Source organism: Tauraco erythrolophus, chromosome 2 (assembly GCF_009769465.1).
Source record: "Tauraco erythrolophus isolate bTauEry1 chromosome 2, bTauEry1.pri, whole genome shotgun sequence".
NCBI lineage: Eukaryota > Metazoa > Chordata > Aves > Musophagiformes > Musophagidae > Tauraco > Tauraco erythrolophus.
Window position 1 is genome coordinate 113,166,548 of NC_141466.1, and position 16,850 is coordinate 113,183,397.

At 47.9% G+C, this 16,850-nt stretch overlaps 1 protein-coding gene across 1 annotated transcript; it reads left to right on the forward strand.

Moving 5' to 3' along the window:
- The first annotated feature begins 9,732 nt into the window (after nucleotides 1–9,732).
- On the forward strand, nucleotides 9,733–16,584 carry H3-3A (H3.3 histone A). The gene is made up of 4 exons (XM_086631760.1): nucleotides 9,733–9,766; nucleotides 11,200–11,354; nucleotides 12,894–13,047; nucleotides 16,420–16,584. Exons 2-4 carry the CDS (start codon nucleotides 11,227–11,229, stop codon nucleotides 16,546–16,548), a joined length of 411 nt encoding a protein of 136 aa, XP_086487886.1. The 5' UTR covers nucleotides 9,733–9,766; nucleotides 11,200–11,226; the 3' UTR covers nucleotides 16,549–16,584.
- The last annotated feature ends 266 nt before the right edge of the window (nucleotides 16,585–16,850 follow it).

Sequence of the window (16,850 nt, forward strand, 5' to 3'; positions counted from 1 at the left end):
GTCCCCGCAGAACATAAGATTTGCCAGAACAACGCAACATTAGCACATGTTAAATGTGTTCATTCTCATTTACCTTCTGCTGCTTGTTTGTTTGTTTTGGTGGGTTTTGAGCTGTTAGGAGATCAAGCTTGTCTCTGCAAGCACAACTACCTGACACCTTCTTTAGAATTCAAAAACAAAAGATGAGATTTTGATGTTATCACCTGTCTGCAGGGATTTGGAGCTCTTAGTAAAAATCCCCAAACCCTTTGTAAAACTTAAGAGGGAGTTTTGTCAGCAACTGGCTAAGACATACAAGTCATCTATGATGAACTGGTGCTGCCTGACAAATTCTTCCCGTACACCAAGGATCATAGGACTCCTTTAAAGCAGATGGGCCCCATGAAAGTGGCTTTGCAGTTACCCAAAAAGAGAGCGAGGCTTGACAGACATTGTTTGATCAGAAGGAACTGCCTATTGCCACATTGTTCCTTTGCATCCTTGCTTCTGGCTCTCTTCTCTATTGCAAGAGATGTGTGGTCAGAGCTTGTTTGGGAGCCAGGAGCTTCTAATTCTGGCTCTAACATTGTTGTCTTCATGACATGAAAGCAAGTAAATGGGTATTTTTAAAGGATTTTTAAAAAACAGCCTCAAAAATACCTGTGAATCTTTTTATTCTCAGCTGAGATTGTAGATACTCAACAATGAGTAGTCAGGTAAAATTAGTTATTCTTTAGAAGGCTCAAATGTGACTTGTGTTGCATAAGTTTCGAAGCATTAGGAAACTAATGAGCAGCACTAATATTAAGCACTATTCTTAACAGCAACTGGAGTTTTCACGTTGAGATGCCTAATCAGATGCGAATTTGAGAAGAGGAGGAGGAATGAAGAAAAATGATCTAAAAATGTGGTACAGTAAAGTATAGTCTACAGAGTGTGTGACTTACAAAGAATGTTGGGAAAATAGGAAGCTTTCATTTCTTCAAAAACCCCCAAAACTCTGTAGTCTTGTAAGACTGAAAATAACTTAATTAATGCTCTCTGCTGTCGCTTTAAAATACACTGTCTGCCACTCCATCTTCTCTTTCCCTTTTCTACTGTCTCTCAGGAAACTAGTTATCCAGAAAGTGAGTTTTGAGATTTGGGAGTACTTGGTAAGAAATATGGGATATGGCAGAACACTTCACAACCGTGTTAGGGTCAGACCTCCGAATAATATTTTAATTTCTGAGACCCTTCCTCAGCTGACTTCCTCAAATGAGACTTGCGAAGCATCGATGACATCTCAAGACAATCTTACTCTTGTGCTTTTACAAGGAAGAAGCAGATCTATTTTGGAAGCAACCGGTCTACAGAATATTGTTCCAAATAAATTACGATATTTGGCATCCTACCTGATATTTTGGTCTGCTGTTTGCTGTTGGTGGTACTGTAGTACTGTGGTCTGTGCTGTTTGCCTTGTAGTCAAGTACGGCTGAGCTTCACTCTGACTGCTATCCCCAGGGCCCTCATGAAGAAGAGATTCATAACTCATGAGATTACCCCACCGAGCAAAGAAATGAAATAAATAATACTACTCTCTTAGTTCTGTCAAGCATAGTAGCTCACAGAGCCTCTCAAGGCAGGGTCAGGATGGGCTAGATCCTGCATCAGTGCATAAAAAGACGTCCTTTACAAGAATAGCACTGCAAAATGAGGCCAATGTGAGACTAATGGGTGGTGGAAAACAGTGAGCTTTTTTTTTTTCCTCCCTAATGCAAGCCTGCTGGGGTTTATTTTCTAGCATGCACGAGTCTTGGGGCAAATCAACTTGCTGAAGTTCTTCTACAACAGGAGCTCCGAGTAAATCACTGTAGTAGTAGGGATCTTATTAGAGCTTGTGCTGGTCGTTTCTCCTTGGCAGCTTTAATGAATCTATCAACACAGAAGTACTAGGAAATAAAAGATTTTACAGTAGTCTCCATTAGGATGAAGCCCACGGGCTATCTAGTTTCTTCCATGGTAAAATACAATGCCTCAGAAAGATGGAAAAAGTTGTTGTGATAACTTAGTCATGTGTGAAGAACCAGGAGAGCTAAAATGAGTTTAATGATTTTATCGTACTGTAACTTTGGGAAGAAATATTTTCCAGAACTATTGCTCTTCCTGGTACTGCAGAAAATCTTGCAAAATCCCTCTTGAAATGTGTCTGTCAATGCAAACTAACTCAAGCAGGTATGGTAAATTTCAAAATCTTGTCTTATCATTAAAGAGAATAAGCTCCCTTTTCTTTTTGCTTGTTCACCGGTCCTTTCACCCCATGCCTTAGACATGTTTTCATAATTAAATTTCGCAGCATATCTCTGAAATACGTTATGACATTGTTGTGGTTTAACCCAGCAGGAAGCTGAACGCCACACAGCCGTTCGCTTACTTCTGCTCCCTCCACAGTGGGATGGGGGAGAGAATTGGAAATAAAAGTAAAACTCATGGATTGAGAGAAAGACAGTTTAATAGGACTGAAAAGGAAGGGACAATAATAATAATAATGGTGATGATGATGATAAAAGAATATACAAAACAGATGATGCACAATGCAATTGCTCACCACACACTGACCGATGCTCAGCCAGTCCCTAAGCAGCGGCTGCCGCCCCCAGCCAACTTCCCCCACCAGGTAATTGTTCAGCATGACGTCATATGGTGTGGAATATCCTTTTGGCCAGTTTGGGTGATCTGTCTGGGCTGTGTCCCCTCCCAGCGTGTCGTGCGCCCCCAGCCTCCTCGCTGTCGAGGCAGTACGAGAAGCTGAAAAGTCCTCAACTTAGCGTAAGCCCTGCTCAGCAATGACAAAAACATTAGTGCGTTATCAACATTATTCTCATCCTAGATCCAGAACACAGCACTATACCAGCTACTAGGAAGAAAATTACCTCTATCCCAGCTGAAATCAGGACAGATGCTTGATCGTATTTTATCTAAAAAATCACAGATACTCCTTGTTGTATCATATAGTTTCTAGTCTTTGGCGAGGCTGTACCATAACCTCACAATTATCTGTTGTACTCTATTCCCTAGCTGGTGCTAGGACTCAGTTTCTGTTTCAGTTAACCCTTTAGTGCACTCCAAACTGATAGCATCTGCTTAAGAAAAATAGCATAATGTTGCCCTGAGAAATGGAAGAAGAAAAGGCATAAGCTCAGAGAAGTCAATGAGAAGCCGAAGTTATTTTGACAAGGGGAGGTCTGTGACTGCGTAAATGTGTGGTGCTATTTTTATTGTTATTGTCCTTTATCATCCCATACATTGAAACAAATGAGAATATAATTGTCCGGTAGAAAGCACGTGAGTCATACAAAATGGAAACATAATGTGAAATAGAGTACAGCTGCTTAAAAAGCTACCTGTGGTTCTCTTCAAGATTTTTAAAGTGTCAGTATAATAGGAATACTGCTTTTTTGGTGTAATATTTCAAGTCCTGTTTCTGCCTTAAGATAACGAATGGCTGTATACAAGTCCTTCAAAGCTGAGAAGAAAAAATGAAGGCTGTGGTTCCAGCTACGATGCATCTTATGTACCTGGAACTGTTCTTAGCTGTGTATCAGGCAATTAAAGATATTTTTAACTCCCAGTCTTTAAAAGGCAATGAATTTTTTTTTTTTTTAATAAAAATGATGTTAAAATATTAAGTATATTTAAAAGGATATTATAAATAAACAAATAAGCAAACAAGATAGGAATAGGAGCAGAGTTTCAAGACATCATTATAGGATGCTTTTACAGGTGTTTTTGTGTAGCACTCTTTCCACCGGAAGAAACCCACTAGACCATGGAAAAGAAAGAATGAGTGCTGTTTTGTGTAATGGTATTTGCTCTTTCATGTTCTCTAGGACCTTATTAGAAGGATGAGAGATGAGTTCTAGCAGTGCGTGTATGTTAATAATAGGCAGCACAAATGAGATTATAATAAGAGAATCCTGGATGATACATAGGGAAAAGGGAACCCATATATGTACATGCAGGCATGTACTCGGTGAAACTAAGCGCTTGGTAAGTCTTTGCAGGAGAGGAACCACAAAGGTGAAGGCTGAGACCAATTCATCAAGCCTGCTAAAAATTAGTGATAATCCAAAAAGAGAAGCAAAATCCAAGAGTCTTGAATCCTATTCTCTGAGCTATTGCAGGCTTATTTTCTTTCTCTTAGAACTTTGTCTTTTTGAAATTCCTTTTGGGAGAAACTTTTCATTGAAACGGTGTAAATTTTAAATAAATTAAAAAAAAAAAAAAAGGTTGGGGGAAAAAAGAGAACAAAAGAGATTTACTGCTTTCAGTTTATGAGACATTAGGAAAATGCAGTTTGTCTCCAAAATGGATTGTTCTGAATCCCCTGTGCATATGTGATGCTCAAAGTGTGAAAAGAAGTACCTTTGACAGGACTGATAATTTTGCATTTTGGAAGTAGCTGTCTCTTTTAAGCTTTCCTAAAGAACCCAGGAATTCCAAAGATTTTTTCATGTGGCACCTGTACTCTTTCCTTGTTATTTCAACAGGGGGGGGACTTTCCTTCAGGGCTCAATCTTCAGGGAGACCCTTTAGCATGCGTGTAAATTCAAGAGTATGTATCTTCCATTGAAGTCAATGGAGCTTGAGAGGTGCTCAAAAGTAAACGTGTTCAAGAGCTTTCTTTAAACAGCGGGGCCATAATGTCTAATATATGTGAAGTATTTTAGAGAACTGCAAAAGGCAAAAAACGTGATTAAAAGACCCAGTGAGAATAGAGGAAAGGGAGGAAAAAGCGGTGTCTACTACCATTACACAACTTCTTTTCTGAATTTCCAGTAGATACCAATCTCTAAAGATGCGTGTATTATACAGCTGGTAATTTTGGCCAGTGTATTTTTTGCCTATATATTGGCAGAGAGTATAAATACTACAAATGATAGATATGTGCACTCTGTGGTGTAATAGGCAATCCAGCGTATCAAAGAACTATGCATTAAAATGGCTATTATAATGCTATAACTTCTGTGGTGTACAAACTATTGACACAGAAAACTTCAAACCAAAAAATAATAGAAAACAGTTTACACAGAGACAAAATTATTATAAATCATTTTGAGGTTTTAAATTACTTGTACTTTCCTTCAGAAGTGCCAATGATTCCTGCCCCTAGTTACTTCCTAGTAAAAACACCGGAAATAGTATTTTTTCATCTTTTATGTAGATGATTATTTAGGAATACATTTAAATCCACACCAAAATGTACTGTTACTACAAAGTGAAGGTTACGAATGTTTTCATTCTGCCAAAATACATCTTAAGGGGAAGATGGTTTAAAAACTTGCCACCATTTTGTAACTGGATTTTGCCTTAATTTCCAGGAGAAGTTGTAACTGTCTAGCAGCCTCAGCCAGGAGCTGTGTGCCACAGGCTAGCCAGGGCTGAAGTGAGGATGAAGCAACACTGGATTGGACTGTTAAGGATGGAGATTGGAACTGACTAGGAAAGGCTATCCAGCCTGGAAGCTGCAAAAGGAAACACAGCAGGTATGGGACTGGGACTGGCTGAAAAACTCGGGAAAGATGGGAACAGTTTGGTGCGAAAATCAAGAGCATGAAAGATGGGGATAGGGTAAAGGAGAAAGGTGGTGAAAAATGAAAGTGCCTGAGCAAATACATTGAATCAAGGAGGGTGTGTTGGCAACATGAAATCATAAAATGGCCGGCAGGCTGGAAGCTGGGACAGGGAATAGGAGTGAGGACGCAGAGAGCTTGAATGCAAAGGTCATTTGGAGGTTCAATGAGTGAGAGAAGAGAGATGGATCTGTAGGAGAACAGGAAGGGAGAACTGGGTCTGGGAGGAGGTACGTGGAAGTAGCAGTCAAGTGAGTGTTGTAGATGAAGTTAGTGAAATGTCTCAGCAGCTTTTTGCATAAAGTGAATAACCACCCCAACTTCCCCTGGGTAATGGGAGGAGATCTTTTTCTATTTGTTGAGTTGGAACTAGACTAAGGCGTTTGGATTTTTAGTTTGCGCTTTTGGGGACGGATAGGAAAGAAGTGTTTCTTACTTGATCAGAGACCATTCGGAGTTCAGTGATAAACTATGAAAGTCTCTTGTGGTGGAAAATCTTTTTCAAATGTTTCTGAAAGATACCTGCAACGTTGCTTAAAAACAATCATACTCTGGACTCACTTACTCTCCTGTGTCTGGATAAACTCATGAAAGGCACACCTCATCTGCCCAGCTGTGTTTTGTTCTGGGGCTTGTAATCTGTGCAGTTGCAAAGGGAAGCAGCTGCTGCAGTTGTTTGTAGATCTTTGTGCTGTCTGTGATGTTACTGGAGTTGATCTGTCAGCTCCTTGACCAACATGGCCACTGCCTTACACCGCCTTACCACCGCCTTTTGAAGCTGACCAGGAGCTATCCAAAGGGCTTGAGCTTGAAGCGTTTTGCCCCAAAGCAACAATATTATTTTTTTTCAGTAACAATTTTGAAACAGTATTTTCGGCTTGATACAGTAAGTTGCACCTAATCCAATCTGATACAAAAAATGCCTGCCTTGCTCTGCCCAGGGTGTCCTGGGCAAGATGGGTGAGTTTCCCTACAAGGTGAAGGTGAAAGAGAGTATTTTGGAAAATAAATGTTACTCAGACAGCCAAAATGACTACAGGCCGTGGAAATCCGCCTCCTTTTGCTGGATGAGGACTCTGCACCTCCTGTGAAAGGTGCTAAAGACATCTGGGACAACTTCTAATTTGAATGTTCCTCTTTTCTATCCGATATCGCTTGATCCATCTTTGGCTCCGATCCAAACCAGCTGTTTTCCATCCTAATCTCATTTCCCGTAGCAATTTGCAGCGGCAGTGGTTACGCTGGGTGAGGAGAAAGTGCTGGAATGATCCTTGGTGTGTTATTGTCGGTTAAACTGGTGGAATCTCCTTAGGTTAGGTTTCTTCGTGGTTCCTTACAGACACTGAAGGGTGGAAGATCCCTGTGGTCTGCAGAGATAAACGCCTTTGGAAAGGAGGAGCGAAGCCTTATCAGTGCTGCCAGTGAAAGCCGAATACGTGGAGTCTTTTTAGTGTCAGGCCAGCTCTCTCTGCAGTGTCCTGCTGGCGCACAAGTAGCCTTCGTGGTCCGGTGTGGTAGTGCTTAAAGGGCTGCCCGGGGGTCCTACCTGTTCCCATAGCCCTGGAAAAGCAGGTTTTTAACGGCCTTAAATCAGCAAGGATGAAACAAGAGTGCAAAAGTTGATAATACTGGAATGTTTTTTTCCTTATCTGGGCTTTTGGTCGGCTTTAGCGCACGCGGTTAATGCCCCAGCCCTGCCCGCGATGTTTGTGAAGCGTTTTAAACCAGTGGGAACTGCTAGCGGTGCGGCAGGGAGGGGCGCTGGGGTCCTAGAGGAGAGGGAAAAGGCTCGCTCGGTCCCCTGCTTCCCGGAGGGAAAACGCTTTCGCTCGCCGCGGCCTCCGCCGCCGGACCGGGCTCTCCGCAGGGGAAGGGGCCGAGCGGGCAGCACCAGGGCCGGGACAGCCCCCGCGCCCCGCCCCCGCAGCCACGTCATGGAATTCCAGGGCGCTTCCGCCGGTGGCGGCGCCGGGCACGCGGCCAGCGGCAGGGGGCGCCGCGCCAGCAGGGCGGGCGCGCGAGCGGGTGCCCGCGGCGCGCGCCCGCGTCGGCCCCGGCGCCGGGGGGGGGGTCGGGGAGGCGGCGGGGAGTCGGGGGGCACAGCGCGGCTCGCCTCCCGTTCGCCGCGGGTAACCTCAGGGCTCGGTCCCGCCTCGCCCGAGCGCCGCCGGGGAAGCCGGGGAGGGCCGCGCCGCAGCCGGTTCTTCTCCTGGCTGCGGGAGAAGGGCGCGGGGAGCGGTGGAAGCGCGGCTGCTTCCTCCTCGCGTCCGAGCGTGTTCAGAGTTAAAGCTAGCAGGGATAATCTAGGAATTGTTAATCTCTGGGCGGCTTCTGGCAGCTGGGAACTAGTGCTGCCGGCTTTTAACTTTTCCAGCTGCTCGTTACAGGATGCGTGTGTTATGTTGGGAACTGATGCCCATGTCCGTGCCTGGTTTTTTAGAGTTTACAGCGTATTTGCAAATTACTCCATTGCATAATGCTGTACAGCTTTGAGTTCTCTTTCTGGCTGTCCAGTAAGGTGCTGTTCTCTCGTCAAGTGCTATCACTAGATAAATTACTCCACTAATTCTAATGTAAGTATAACTAAAATGCTTCGTAGTTTCCTTTTTCCAACAGTAATTTCTCAGAAACTCATGATAGGTTCAGAAACATACATCTGGTGTATCTACTCCAGTCTGCGTAGCACAACCCATTTTTATGGGCTTCGAGTTTGTCTGAGTACCAAAGCAGCCTATATCTACTTTAGCAGGGTGTTCTGCCCATGATAACACACTTTTCCTCGTCAGGTTTGATTAGCCCCGAGCGAATCCTTCTGCTCACGTGGCTAAACTGTTTCTGCTGCTGGAGGTAGCTTGGATGTCTGCACAGAACTGCCTTGCGTCGTCATCATCATCCATAATAAAGGTTTTGCAAATCGAATACGGCTCCTTCTTATACCTAAATGACAGGCAAGATGGTGTCACCAGTTCGCCTGAGTACAAAATTCGACTCTGTAGTTGAAATGTAGTTAGAGAAATTGCAAGTGACTGTTCAGCCACGTCAGAGCAGAGGATGCTTTCCCATAGGGCGTTTAGTGTCTGACATTAACAGAAAAAAGATAAGAGTGAATTTTCTCATTAAACAACATGGCGGCTAATACAACTGGATGGGATCCGTTGGCAGTGACAGTGCTAAATTCACAGTCGCTTTTCTAATAGCTGCAGAGACAGTTTGACAGCACTGATACGGGGAAAGAGACTCCTCTTCCTCCTCAAACCTCGGATTTTCCTTATGACCCGTTGTATCTGCAGTTTGTTTCCGAGTTGGAAGTGACCTCAGCCATCCCCTCCTGCCGCTCAGCTCTGATTTTGCAGAGCGAGGACAAGGGCACTTCCACAGCAGATCCTCGCCGGGTTTGCTCTGACAGGCCCGCTTACAGCAAGGATTTTGTTGTTGCTTATATGTAAAATAAAAGCTAAACCCCAGAACAAAAAAAAAAAAAACAACAAAAAACCCCACCCCAAACCAGTAAGGCGGACTGTGGGGAACGACAAGGTGCCTGGCAATTTGGTGGGGGCGAGAGCTAGTCCTAGCTCGCCCTGCCGCGCCGGCCCACCTCCCATCCAGGTGCTGCTGACAGCCCCATGCCCTGGCTCCGCTGGCGCTGCTTTTCCGCGTCCCCGCTATGCCTGCCGCCCACCCGGCGGGTACGGCTGGCGGGGGACCGGGGGAGCCAACCGCTGGGGGCGAGGAGGGGGCGAGGGCTGACGGCCCGGGGCGCCGGTGCCGGGGTCGGCGGGGGTGGAGGCCGCCCGCCCCGCCCCAGCCCGCTTTGCGGGCGGCCGGTGGCCCCGCCGGGGGTGGGGGGCGGAGGAGGGAATCCCCCTCGCGCGCGCGGCGTGCCTTTTGTGTTTGTACACACGGCGCCGGGGGAGGGGCGGGGCCGCGCCTTCCCTCCATTGTGCTCCATTGGCGGGCGGGCGGGGCCGGGGCGGGGCGAGCCGGGCGGGGGCGGGGCCGAGCGGCGGCCGGCCCTCCCGAGTCAGCCATCTTTCAATTGTGCTCCGAGCCGCCGCCGCCGCCAGCAGCAGCAGCAGCAGCAGTCGCAGCTCCGGCTCCTCCTCGCTCCCGCCCGCCCGCCCTCCTCCTCCCTCCCTCCCTCCCGCACGGCAGCCGCGCTCGCCCAGGCGGACGGGGTAAGTCTGGCGCCGCGCCCGCCGCCCCCCGCGCCCCGCCACCCCCCGATGGCGCCCCGCCGCCCTCCCCCGACCCTCCCCACAAACTTTTGGGGGGCTCGGGAGGCGGCGGCAGCCCGGCTCCCCTTCTCCGCGCCGCCTTTCCCGGCGCAGCCGGAGCGGCTCCCTCCGCCGGCACCCCCGGCCCCGCTTCGCGCGGTCGTTGCCCCCCTCTGCTCCCCTCGCCCCCGTTCCAAACCCCCACCAGCAGCCTCCCCAGCCCCTTAGCTGCCTCCTCAGCCCGACATCCCCCGGATCGGGGCTGGGAAGCGGCCGCAAAGAGGAGCCGCTCGCCAGCCCAGGGTAACTCTCCTGCCTGCCTTCCCCTGCTCCCCACAGTTGTTGCTCAGCTTCACCATCTTGTCTCTTTTCTCTGGTCACCGACCATATTTTTTTTCCTATTGCATAAAAAACAATAAAAAGGGAAAGAAAATCGCCGAAGGAACGACCCAAACCCAACGCAATTTTTTGGTTTTCGACTGCAAACTTTTCCGCTGCCTCCCCCTTCGTCTGCACCCACATGGTTTGGAGTTCCTCGCGATTTTTTTGGCGTTATTTTTCGCAATTTATTTTTTCCTCCTTTGCAAAAGGACTAGGGCTGCATTTCGTGATTGTTTCCATTTTGTTCTGGGTCTGGGAGATGAGTTTGCCTGTGAGAGGCGCTTGGGAGCGAGGCGGCTTTGGGGAAGCAGTTACACAGAAAGAGAAAGACGGCACCCAAAAAACCCAACCACCCCCCAAAAAAAAGTTTGTTGCTTTCTCGCACTTTATCCGCACCCTTTCCTTTTTTTTGCACGGTTAACGCCGATTTGCCTGCGCTTGCCGGTGGGTCGGAGAGCGCAGGCGGGCGGCGGCGAGGGCCGGGCTGCCCGGCGGAGGGCCGGCGGGGGCTGCTTCTCCGCTTCCACCCGCTCCGCAGTTTCGGAGGAGGTTTTCCCCGGGTGGAAGCGGCGGGTCGGGTGCCGGCCCCCCGATGTTTGCCGGGCGGTATTTGCAAACACTTCGCAGGTGACGGGCGGCCGGCGTGTTGGGGGGGAGGCGACAGCCGCCTCTCCGCGCCTGCTGGCGGGCGACTTGCTGGGCTTCAATTGCTTGCTATTGAATTCGTGGGCAAAAAAGAAAAAATATGTATTTTAATGTTCCGCGCTGGGCAGACGTTTAATTTCTTTTTTTTTTTTCTTCTGGCGATCGGAGGCGTTAGGCGGCCGCGAGCCCGGGGGCTAACGGCTCGCCCCGCCGTTCAGCGGGCTCCTCGCGCGGGGCGGTGGAGCGGGGGGCCGTCCGCCCGCTGGGGGGGCAGGTGCCAGTGGGGCGTTCGCTGAGCGGGGCGGTCGCCCCCCGCCTCTTGTCTCTCTCTCTCTCCCCGCCCCCCCCAACCCCGCTCCCTCCGGCAGGTGTAAGGCAGCGACGTCGGCAGGAGCATGGCCCGCACCAAGCAGACCGCCCGCAAGTCCACCGGCGGCAAGGCGCCCCGCAAGCAGCTCGCCACCAAAGCCGCCCGCAAGAGCGCGCCCTCTACTGGCGGGGTGAAGAAGCCGCACCGTTACCGGTACGCAGCGCCGCGCAGAGGCGGCGGCGGGCCGGCACCGGCCGCCCCCCCCGCCTCCCCCTCCCTCCCCCGCGGGGACGGGGAGGGGGGGCGGGGCGGGGCACCGGGGGCGGGGGGGGCTTCGCTTCGCCGCGCTCCCTCCGCGCCCGCTCGCTCCCCGGGCCCGCGCGCCGGCACCGCTCCCCCGCGGCGGGGCGCGGGTCCCCGCCTGCCGAAAAAAAAACCCAAAAAAAACACCAACCAAAAAAAAAACCCCCCAAAACAAACAAACAACCGAAAACCCTAAATGCCCGGCGCGGGCCTCGAGCCGGTATTTACCGTTAACCCCTTTCCCGGCGTTTCGGTACTGGTGCCTAAAAAACGAACACCTTCCCCGCCTTAGGGCGAACGCGGCTCTGCAAATTTTTTTTTTTTTTTTACTTATGGTTATTTAAATATCGCAGCGGGGGTTATTGCCGCCGCGAAGTTTATTGTTACCGGCGTATCTTAAAAAATGGACTTGTAGGGTTTGATCCGTCCTCGGCGCCGTCTCGGCTCCGCTGGCCGTGCAGGGGAGGCGAGCTGCCGCGAGAGGGCGCGGCGTGCCCGCGGATGCGGCGGGGCTCCCCGAATAGCGTCCCAACTATAGACGGTTGTGCACGGGAGGAGCGCTAGAGCTTTTTGACAATTCTCTGGTAATTATGTTTTTCCACCCGGGGAAGTCTTTGCTTGGTCCGGAACGGTAACAGTTGTGTTTTGGCTTGGAGGATGATCTTACGCTGGGTGTATATATTCCTTGGGGAAGGAGTGGGTTGGGAAGGATGAGCGACTTTGAAATAGTCAACTTAATCTAAAAGTCCATTGCTGTAGGTGTGAGGTGGAATTAATAGTCCAGGAGAAAGATAATAGAGCCGGAGTTGGGAAATACAAAGTTTCCACGGAAATAAACGTGGGTTTAATTTCAAGGATGGGCTTTGTCTCTGCAAAAGTATGTTGTTAATCTGCAGTTCTGACATCAAATCTAACACAAGGAAGTACACGAGGTAGTTTGTGCTGCTACAATAATACAGAACATCAATTCCGTTAGTTCTGGGAATTTTCACAGTGTCATATGTCACTAGGGAAGAGGAGCCAGATTCCCCTTCAGATTGGGTTTGCTCTTCGCTGGGAGGGTACCTGTGGTACAGTTGAACCAGGTAACTCATGGCAGCATTGGAGTTTGCCGTGTCTGCACTGAGGCTTGTAGGTGTCAGTTAGCTCATGTGTGCTGGCCACCTCTTCTCTTAGTGAAGTCAGGGCCTTGAGGGCCTCCCGCGTCTGCCTGAGGGATCCCTGTTGAGGCTGGTGGAAGTTTGCAGAGACCGATGGGGAGAAAACGGTGACCCTTTGCCGATGAAACTGGTTTTGTGTTGTAAACGCCAGGACTCCTCTAGTGAAAACAGTGTGTGTGCAATTGGTTTAGTTTAGACGATGAACCCATATATTTAACGTCATGCAGAATGTTTTGAATATTAATTTCTTCTTCCTTTTTTTTTTTTTTTTATTATTTCATTTTAAAAGGCCGGGTACCGTGGCTCTGCGTGAAATCAGGCGCTATCAGAAGTCTACCGAACTTTTGATCCGCAAACTTCCCTTCCAGCGTCTGGTGCGTGAAATTGCTCAGGACTTCAAAACAGATCTGCGCTTCCAGAGCGCTGCCATCGGTGCTTTGCAGGTGAGCCTGGCTGCCTCCCCGGAGGTCCTGGGGGAGGCGGGGGTTCCTGGGGGAGGGCCCCCTGTCAGTAGGCAGGGGCTGGTGCTGCAAGTGCCCCCCTCCCCAAAACCTGGAGACCTAAGGTAAGGGAGGGCTCTGCCTCCCGCTCCCATTGGCTAGGCTGTTTCTAGGCTGAGCCTCAGCTCGCTCTGATTGGTGGGCTGCTGCAGTGGGCGTGGCCTCTCCTGGGGTGGGGAGGGGGGATGCACCTCTCTGAAATGGGGAGGGCGGATGCACCCGTCAGCCTTCCCGTGCTCAGAGTGGGCCTGGCGATGCCCTACAGGTGCCACAGGCTCCAATAACTCAGTGACAGGTCAGCAGCTCCTTACAAAGGCTATAAACTTCGTAGAATTTCTAGGTTGGAAAAGACCTTAGAGATCATCCAGTCCAACTGTCCCTAATCCCCCATTAAACCATATCCCTAAGCAGTTCATCCATCCTTTTCTTAAACACATCCAGGGATGGGGACTCAGCCACCTCCCTGGGCAGCCTATTCCAGTGGCTGACAACCCTTTCAGAGAAGAAATTCTTTCTAACATCCAACCTGTACCTCCCCTGACTAAGCTTATACCCATTTCCTCTTGTCCTATCACCCATCACTAATGTAAAGAGCCCTTCCCCCACCTCCCCACCATCCCTTCTCAAGTACTTGTAGGCTGTAATCAGATCTCCCCTCAGCCTCCTCTTCTCCAGGCTAAACAGCCCCAATTCCCTCAGCCGCTCCCCATAAGTTTTATTTTCCAGCCCCTTGACCAGTTTAGTCGCCCTTCTTTGGACCCGCTCCAGGAGCTCAATATCTCTCTTAAAGCGAGTGGCTCAAAACTGGACACAATATTCCAGGTGCGGCCTCACCAGTGCCGAGTACAGGGGCAGGATCACTTCCCTGCTCCTGCTGGTCACGCTATTCTTGATACACACCAGTATCCCATTGGCCTTCTTGGCTAATGTGGGGGTTTGAGGTGTTTTTGTTTTTTTTTTTTTTTAATGTAGGGGTTTGGGTGTTTATTTTTTTCTTTTTTTAAATGTGGTGGAGTTGTTGGTGTTTTGGTTTGTTTTGTTGTTTGTCTTTTTTTAATAGCCCCCACCCCACAAGTAGTTGCGCTTGACAGGACGGCGCATCTTACCGAGACACTGAATGTAAATCTGTTTGCTCTGTCCTCGAGCCTTGTTAGAGGCTTTGCCTTTGAAAGCTGTGCAGCCGGGGAGGAAAGTGTTGTCGGGTAAAACTTGTCCTAGTGCGGCCAAAGGAAGGTCTTGATATCCTCAAACGCTCTTTAAAGAAAAATGGCTCGATAAGCCACATCTAAACATGGTTAGGGAAGTAAGTGCTTTTCTATGATGTAGTTGATGCTAATTTTTTTAATACAATAAATAACTTATTTAAAGTATGTTGAGGGTCAAATATTGATTGCTCTTTCTGCCCAAATTCCTGCGTCTAAGTTAGATCCCCTCCAAGACTGTGTCCTTGTCATGGGAATGTTTCCCTCGTGATAGAAATACACTCCTGATTAAAGACAGGTCTTTACTGTTCTTTTAACTGTTGAAAGATTGTTCCAGAACCTGTCTGCAATTGTAGAATATGTAATATCCAGGCAAAACTGTCTTTTCTCTGGTTAATGACTTCCACTTGATAAGGGCCAAAACACGTGCCGTGAGGTGCTGTATACTTGAGCGCAGGCTTGGCTTCAGAAGGCGGCTGCGTGCTTTCGCAAAGTCGCTGCTTTTGGTTTTAGTTGTAGTTCTGTCTTCGCTGCTGTGAGCGAACGTGGTGGTTCTGAAATCTGAGGTTTACCTGTGTGTCTTCTTGTCGGGAACTGCTTATTAAAATGTAGTCAGTAGTTCATACGTTCTCAAAAGGCTGCTTTTGCATTAAGTAGTTGTTGGTATAGAACTTGTTCATGTGCTATTCCTAGTGCTTCCTGCTTTCATATTTGCAAGAAAAACCTTTTAACCCCTTTAGTACCATGTCGTTTGTGCCAGCACAGCCTAACTTTTCATGTAGTGATTTAGCAAAACTGTGTTAGAGGAACTTGCGGTAGCCATATCCTACTGGATATGAAATGACTTACTGATACTACAGTCCTCATTGCTGTAGTAAATATTTTTCTTTCTTTATATTTAAATATTTTGTGGTTTTAAACAGGAACTTTGAACTTAGTTGATTTTGTGGTTCCTGGTAACAAAATGGTTCACACAAGCTGTTCTCTTGCGTATATTCTAGGAAGATGGACCTCAAACCTCCTTTCTGTAAGTGAGCTCCATCATTCCTGCCTTCTCTCGCCAACTGCATGCTGCATCCTGGTCCACACGCCGGTCTGATGTTGGCATGACAAGATGCTTCCTAGGAGGTTGTTAGGTGTTAGAATTCTGTATCAACCCAAAAGTGTATAAATGGTTACCGTTGGTGTGCTGGACTTAATAGCAGCCAACTTAATGAGAGCCAGAAGCATAACTAGATCCAGTGGAGCATCTGTCTAACCCAGAATCCTGTTTGCAGTGGTTCAGTAACAGAGAAAACACTGTGGTCAGGGTTATGGTTTTCCCAGAATAGGGCTTTGGACAACAAGTCCTTTGCCCTCCCAAGTGCTGACCCCATGATTCTCACAGGTGTGAGGTGAGAACCTTCTGAGATCGTGGAGGGGCTATGGTGTGTGCCCCAAAGAGACAGGAGGTGCTTAGGCAGGAAGCAAGTATAGAGATAGAACAAGTGTCTGATGGTAGTTCTCAGACTGCTGTCCCATTTTTGGTGATTCAAGGAGTTCCTGAGTCAAAGGTGATATTGTCTTATATCTAATAATTCTCAGTACCTTTTTTCTGCTAATTTTTTGCTTTTGAATTAAGCCACCTCTTCAGTGTCCTATGGCAAGTCGCTGCATGCCCTAACTGTGTGTTGTGAAGGAATACCTGCTCTTCTTTTCCCTAGCACCTGCCAGTTTCTCTTGATGCTCAATAGCTGTTACTCTAGAAGAGGCAGCAGACAAACCATTCAAATAGTGTAACCCAGCCTTTAAAAAGAGACATTCCTAAACAAACTAACCTTTGGATAAGATAACCCCTTTCTTGGGAGAGTCCTATCAGAACATTGGTTCAGTTGTGTTCTCGAAGATGTCTTCACCAAATGGCAACAGGATGCAACTTTGACATAGAATATTATTTGGTGGTTTGTAAGAAGATGGGGGCTTTTATTTTTTGAGAGTCTAAAACTTTTGATGTTTGCAAGTAATAAAGATAGAAACCTAAACTTAATGCCATGTTACATTGTATTTCTAATTTATTTTTTTTCCCTAGTGCTCAGACACTGCAAATGCTCTTAACTCTTTTCTTCTTCACTAGGAGGCAAGTGAAGCCTACTTGGTTGGCCTGTTTGAAGATACCAACCTGTGTGCTATCCATGCCAAACGTGTCACAATCATGCCAAAAGATATCCAGCTAGCACGCCGCATACGTGGAGAGCGTGCCTAAACTTCACAATGATGGATTTGTCATTCTCGAAGCAAAATCTTCTTCCTGTTATTGGTAGTAATGAACGTTAGATATTTTTTCCATGGGGTTAAAAGGTACCTAAGTATATGGTTGCAAATGGAAAAATAGGGGACAGAATTGGGTATTGGCAAGTTTTTTTCCATTTTCATTTGTGTGTGGATTTTTAATATAAATGAGGGGACATAAAACATTAATGCGGTCAAAAAATGTTTCAGTGAACAAGTTTCAACAATTCAACTTTATAAAAAAAAAAATTATAAATAAATCTGTCAAATTTTTTC